Source organism: Lates calcarifer, linkage group LG8 (genome assembly GCF_001640805.2).
Source record: "Lates calcarifer isolate ASB-BC8 linkage group LG8, TLL_Latcal_v3, whole genome shotgun sequence".
In the NCBI taxonomy this organism is placed as follows: domain Eukaryota; kingdom Metazoa; phylum Chordata; class Actinopteri; family Centropomidae; genus Lates; species Lates calcarifer.
The window spans coordinates 8,826,863-8,833,652 of record NC_066840.1 but is presented as its reverse complement, the minus strand read 5'-3'; the positions used below and the strand labels follow the sequence as shown (position 1 = coordinate 8,833,652).

The 6,790-nt window shown below is 42.9% G+C and overlaps 1 protein-coding gene across 1 annotated transcript; it reads right to left on the bottom strand.

Annotated features, from left to right (window-relative positions):
- Positions 1–1,270: 1,270 nt before the first annotated feature.
- rhogd (ras homolog gene family, member Gd) lies at positions 1,271–5,012 on the bottom strand. Its single transcript, XM_018675679.2, has 2 exons — positions 4,924–5,012; positions 1,271–4,297 (listed from the first exon to the last, which is right to left on the bottom strand). The coding sequence occupies exon 2, from the start codon at positions 4,266–4,268 to the stop codon at positions 3,693–3,695; it is 576 nt and encodes a 191-aa protein (XP_018531195.1). The 5' UTR covers positions 4,269–4,297; positions 4,924–5,012; the 3' UTR covers positions 1,271–3,692.
- Between the last annotated feature and the right edge of the window lie 1,778 nt (positions 5,013–6,790).

Sequence of the window (6,790 nt, the reverse complement as noted above, 5' to 3'; positions counted from 1 at the left end):
CAGATTGTAATGATTTTTTAGTTTCACTTCTAATAAAATGTTGAACTTTTGTCATTGTATGTCATCATACCTACGTCACACCATGATCCAGCAAACTGGTGAACAGGTCTGTGCCTCTGCGGGTTTGGGCTCTAAGTCTTGTTGCTATGACAACGGCTTCAGATCATTTTTAAGCCCGTTTTGAAGAACTGAAAAAATCTGGGCTTGTGCAAAATCATCAACAATCAAATCAAGCTCGCTCCTCTTTCCACTTTCAGGTAACAAGGCCTAACTGCAATAAACAAAAAGGAAGGAAGGGAAATAGAGATGTAAAATAATTTTTTTTGATGACTGAAATATGTGCAGTACCCATCACAATCCTTCTGCTGTCCCATCACCTAAAAATGGATCACTCTCACCAAGTCTCATTAAACTGCCTGCCTTAGTTAAACGTATTGTAGACAATAACGTGCACTCATCCTTTCTCATCTTATTCAGCCATAACAGTACTCGGGCGTGCCTCTAAGAACTGCTTTCCTGAATACCTTTGAATTCATACTTGGCAGAGTTCACTGAAATAATAAATCAAGCACCAACGCAGGTGGTAACAAAAGTTTTACAGGCTGTAAACAAACATTCGGCATTGTCTTGGCTGTAAAACATTTAGAGACAGAACGCAGAGGAAATGAGCTCTAAATGTTGCTGCAGAGATGTTGTAATGAGCCTATTGGTGGAGTTCAATACATCTGTCGTTTGTCACAGCCACCACCCATAAAGGTCAAGGGAATTTTTCAGAGTAAGCAGCATGTAGGGGCTTTTTTTTAAGCCTCTGCAACTGATTGAACTTGTGGGTGTCTCCCTAAAGTGAATGATGGCCCTGAAAACCAGATTGGTATAGACCATTAACTCCAAATGTACAGAAAGAAAAAAAAAAAAAACACAGGCTTTGAAGAATGGCACAGATTCTGGGTAACTCAGAGATGCTGAGCTAGAGGGCTGTGTCCATCTAGTGTTCGGACGTGGTAATTGAAATGGTAGAAATATGATAGAAATGAACTACATTACAGTTATGCATGCTACAGGAACAAAGTGTGGTTTCCGGCGCCTGAAAATACAAGCAGCGTGTAAATGTATAACCCCCCCGCCCCAAACAAACACACACACACACACACACACACACCACAGTCAATTCTTCCATTATTACCGTACAGCTGTACAATAATGTGCTGATTTTGTGTAACACTTCAGAGTTGTTTTGTCATGTCACAAAACAGCAATGGAAAAAAAACTGTTTGGTTTTAACCACCATTTTATTTGGCATAATTTAAAATCATCTCACTGTTAGTTCATTTATACAAATATGCTTTTGTTATATATAAAACAAACAGATTTCTACAAATCAAGTTCCCAGTGTAAAAGCGTAGTACCACGCACACGGTAGCATACAGCTCCGGGACACAGACATACAGAGCCCACAGGTGTATGTTCCACTTCAACAGCATTATCTGAGTGAAATCAGGACATGGCAAAAAAACAAGCTCACCACAGTTGACAGTTTGACATATTGTGCACTTACATTCAACCCTCCACACACCGATCTGGGAAATTTTCACACATCTTTAGGCAGATCTCAAACCGCATCACTGTTGTTACATAAAACCTCCCGCTCGTGTTGCGCGTCAGTTATTCTAGACTTTACACAGGCCATAATCTAGGTTGACTTATTATAATACACACCGCTCGAGTGAGTAAATGAAAATAACTATAGTAAAAGGGTTGCTGTTATTACTGGCAGCTGTAAGCACAAATGAGCAACCAGTCATTACTAAAAAAAAATTTATAAAATGTATAAAAATCCTCAGATGTGACAAGGCACGTTCCACCAACGCATCTCTTGCTAACTGTATGTGCAAGTTGTGCTTGTGCCTTGCCCTCACTGCACCATGCAATGCAGGGATGAAAACCACAATCTGTTAAGAGCTGTGGGCCACGAGCGCTCCGTTTCGCAAATGCACAAAGACTTGCCGCGCAAAATGTCAGTTTAGCACCTGTGTCTTACAAACAGTGCTGCAAGAGGAGTGTGTTTACTGGCAGGAACTAAGGCAGAAAGCTTCAGAAGAAATTACAAAAATGGAACCCAGAGTTGGTCTGACCTGTATTTGAAAGGTCTCATGGCACTTGCAGCACTGTAATTACCACCTTTGGGCTTGACAAAGGAGCCCTGCTATGGTCTTTGGTTTAGATAAGGCACCTGACCAAATAAAAGGCTCCTTCCATACTGTAGACAAACTGCTGTTATATGGTTAACAAGGCAGATATGACACTGCTTCTTTCAAGATGAAATGATATTCATCTAACCAAGACAATATAGTAAAAGAAGTATATAGCCTAGCATAAGCCAGTTAAAACATATTCTGGTATTATATGCTATATTGAATCAATTATGCAGTCGTAATAGTCTGTTGACCTTAAATGTAAGGCAATTGTGTAAATGAAATGGGAAATCTTATGGAGTTCTGGTTTATCAGAGTATTAATTACAAAACAAACCTTACTGATCAAATAAACATAGGCTATTACAAAAAAATATATTCAACTTTGGCCATTACCACACTCATAGGTTAAAAACATTTGAAGAAAAAAAATCATTTACAGAGTAAATTCAACATAATTAGATAAAATAAAGTCTCTTTGACACCACCCCGTCAAAAAGTTATTCTTAGGCATGTTTTTAATGGCACTCAGTGTGAGCCTCAAGAGTTAAGACGAAGACAGAGGAGAGCTGTACTACAACCTGACTTCTTGACGATGTCAGCCCAAGAAATCCAGTACCGGTGCAGGTTAATTTAGCAGAGGCCTTATGACACCTGCTCTTCTAATACTGAAGAGGGCAAATGGTCGGCTGCTTTTAATGGATCCGGTTTATCTTCAAAGGCCTGCTGGCTCTTCCATGCGTGGCAGTGAGAGAGCGGTGCGAAAGGCTGGAGGTGGGAGCAGGGGGGCAGCCTGCCAGACAGCTCTAACATGCCAGACTGAGCACAAAGGGAACTGCAACTCGAGAGTTTAACCTCTAATCTGTGCATATTGGTTAAGGGGTACTGGCATTCGTCTGGGAGTCATCACACCTTGCCTGGACTCAAGCTGCTTGAAATTAAAACTTGTTCACCCTCTACTTGTCTGTTTATTACATCTAAATAGGCAAGTCAAAGCACTTTGATGGTGATGGTGCTTGAGACTCATGAGATGCAACCTAGGTGAGAGTATGAGGTAGTCATTATTTCTCCACCTGAACAAAGGCAGATCTCTTCTCTCCAGTCAAACAGGGTAGCTTGGTTGGTTGGTTTGGATGTTATTATGGCTTGTGACAACCATGATCAGCTTTTTATAAGGCAAAGCAGAGAAGCTATAAATCTAGAACAGGTGTAAAATTGGAAAAAAAAGGTGTAAATATAAAAAGTTAAAATGTAAGAAAAATAGAGGAGATACAGTCTGTTGCCCCCATTTAGGCATAGTCACTTTGGTGATGAAGGCAACGGAGAGAAATCCTCCAGGAGATGAATAAGGAAGAGAGGAGTAAGAGAGGAGAAGAAACAAAGTCTGAACTGCTGGAGGTGGTATGGAGGCAGCCAGATGACGACCTTCGTTCCTCAGCCTTCCTTTGCATCTGTGGATCTCCATCATCTCTCTACGCAGTCTACATGTGGGAACCGTTTATTACAACAGCACACATTTCTTGGGGTTCTTTTTCGTGACTGGATACAACACTGCCCTCACAGCATCAGCAAACACCTCCCTGACACCATCCTGCTGCAGAGCAGAACACTCCATGTATTTAACAGCCCCAATCTGCTTGGCCAGGGCGTTGCCCTGCTGCTGGGTGGTCGGGGCCAGGCCCTGCTCCTTCAGCTTTTTCACCGTTTCTGCATCGCCCCTCAGGTCCTTCTTGGTACCCACGAGCAGGATGGGCACGTTGGGGCAGTGGTGGGACACCTCGGGGTGCCACTTGTGCCTGACGTTGGCGTGGGATGAGGGGCTGCCAATGGAAAAGCAAATGATGAAAACATTGGTCTGGGGATAGGAGAGCGTGCGCAGACGGTCATACTCCTCTTGGCCCGCCGTGTCCCACAAGTTGAGGCTGACAGTGCGGCCGTCCACACTCATCTGAGCGCTGTAGTTGTCAAACACTGTGGGAATGTACTCTTCAGGGAAGGCATTGGTGGTATAAGAGATAAGTAGACAGGTTTTACCCACTGCCCCGTCACCCACCACCACACACTTTATGGTCTGCATCCTGCCTACGACCACTGGGGCTGCAGCACCTGACAACAGAAAAGAGGGCACCTGGGTCACTTCTAGTTACAGCACTTCATTCTCTGAGAAGCTAATCTCAGCTTTTCATCACCAGTGATAACGGCCACGATTATTAGACGTTAAGAGACACAGGTAAAATTACCGGTTAGTGACTCTGCAACAGTTTGTTCAGTGGTCCGGCTTTTCACCCAGTTAGCAGACGAGCTAACCGCCGCCGACGTTAGCTCATCGACGTAAGTAACGGTACATAGGTTAACGTTAGCGACAAGTTCAGCCGCCCACTAATTAACAACGTCTGGAAAGTGTACAGAACTAGTCCCTAAACAAGGACAATGGGCGAAAGAGAAGCAAGACGCTAATTTTCTGGCATGTGTTATTTGGCACTGTTCACTTACGATACTAGGCGTTCCCCTACTAACTAGCATCAAGCTAAGGAACTAGCGCATTTGGTGGCTAATAACCTAGCTAGTTAGCAAACAAGTTGAAAGTTTTTTTGCGAGGCACTTCTCTAAAAACCTTGTACCTGACCCGATGACATCCTAAAGTTACTCAAAAAATTATGTTCTGCTCTAACGTGTGTCTCAGAAGCAGTAATTTGCTGCGGCCGTGAAATCTGAAGGATTTTGTGACTTACCGCCACTTGGCTTTCGATCTCTTTTTGCCTGGTATAGTCAATCACAGCCGCATCCGGGGAGCTGTCCGTTACGTAAAAAATGACGTACGGAAACAATGCAAACCGGTAGTTGTAGTTTCGTTTTGCGACCGTTGTTTGTCTAACACTAGATGGCGTTGTTATGCTGTTCTGTTTTGCCGTGATTTATCTAACTTCCGTATGGCCTATGCGGAACTCAGTAGGGTACTACGAAAAAGTTAAAGCACTGTAACAAGAATCTCAGCTTTTAGTTTTGGCTTAAACTGCAGGTGTGCTGACAGAAAACAGTGTCACAGTAACAGGACAATCTTTGTCTGACAGCATAAATAGTGATTTGCACCCAGTGGTGGAGAGCTTCCCTTCAAATTAAAAGTAGCAACACTTAAACCTAAAAATATTCCATTACAAGCAAAAGTCCTGCATTCATAACTTTAATAAAGTCAAAGTATAGAGGTGTCTGAAGCAAAATATAATAGAAACAAATTCAAAATCACCTGTGTGGATTGGCCCCTTTCAGAGTGTTATTTTGGATTTATTTATGCTTTGACACATACAGAGCATTTTAATGTTGCAGCTGGTCTAAGTGCAGTCTGCTTTATACACTGTTGTAACAATGCTTCATATTTCTTTAATCAAATATTTTGTGTTTGAATCTTAATCTGAAAATCTACAGCTGTCAAATGTGTAAAAGGTACAATATGTAGAATGATACTGAAATCAATGTTTATAAAGCAGCAGGAAATGGAAATACTCAACTGAAGTACATGTACCTAAAACTATATATGCAGAAAATGTCACCCACACATTCTTGCCTCTAATCAAGGTCATATGAAACTGACAGATTTCTGAATGGAGTTTGGCATATTCTCCCACAATATTTAGCACTTAAAATACCTCCATTACATTTTGTGACAACTATTGAAAAGGTGTTCCTGAACCATACTGACTTCCAGTCAAACACTTTAAATCCAGTCAATGTCGCTGCAAATGAGGGAGGCTTGTCTTGGATTTTATCAGCCTGTTGACATTTAAAGAGTCGCCTGAATGCATGGACACCCACAGACTTTGTACTTTGGCCTTACCCTTTCTTCTGAACTTGCCACATTCTTGCCATTAAATGCCACAGTGTGTCAGTGTGTGTGCATACGTACCGCACATACAAACAGGCCATAAAACAATCCTGTCTCCTGTCTTTTGGACCTCATCCTCACTGTGGTCAGCACTGGTCTTAAAGCCCATACATCATTTATTCACCTTCAGACATGGCATTATTCTCACTAAGCCAGCGCTTTCACATCAATGCAGAATACATGAAGGCAGCTAAAAGAAGGGATCACTTTTGACTACTCTGTCCAGCACCCCTGGAGACCCGTTGATGATGTCACCTCTATACACTGAGCCAGGTTAAGAGGCCAGCGCTGACCGACAACCGGACACTCAAGAACACAAAGAGGCACCAGTTTATTGCCTTTCCCAAGAGGTTCTGGCGTCACTGCGGCCTATAAAGAGAGAATTCCCACTGCGACCCTACACCCACAGTCACCCTCCACCCCAGCCCTTGCACCCCGCCATTCTGCCAGGAGATTCCCTGGGACGTCTGTAGCATTTCCATGACAACAGCCACTGACAGAATTGGGGGTGACTGTGTCAAGGGATGCAGCGAGCGGGACTTCAGATGAGGAGGGAGAGAGAAAAATGAGGGTGACAAGAAGACAAGGGGACAGCAAGATGCAAGTGCAGCAGTTGATGAAGAGGAGTGGGGACCTTGAAAGTGAGAGCTGTCAAAACAAGTGCTTGCCAGAATACAAAGCTAAAGAAAAGGTTTAAGGATATGTCAGTAATACAGACT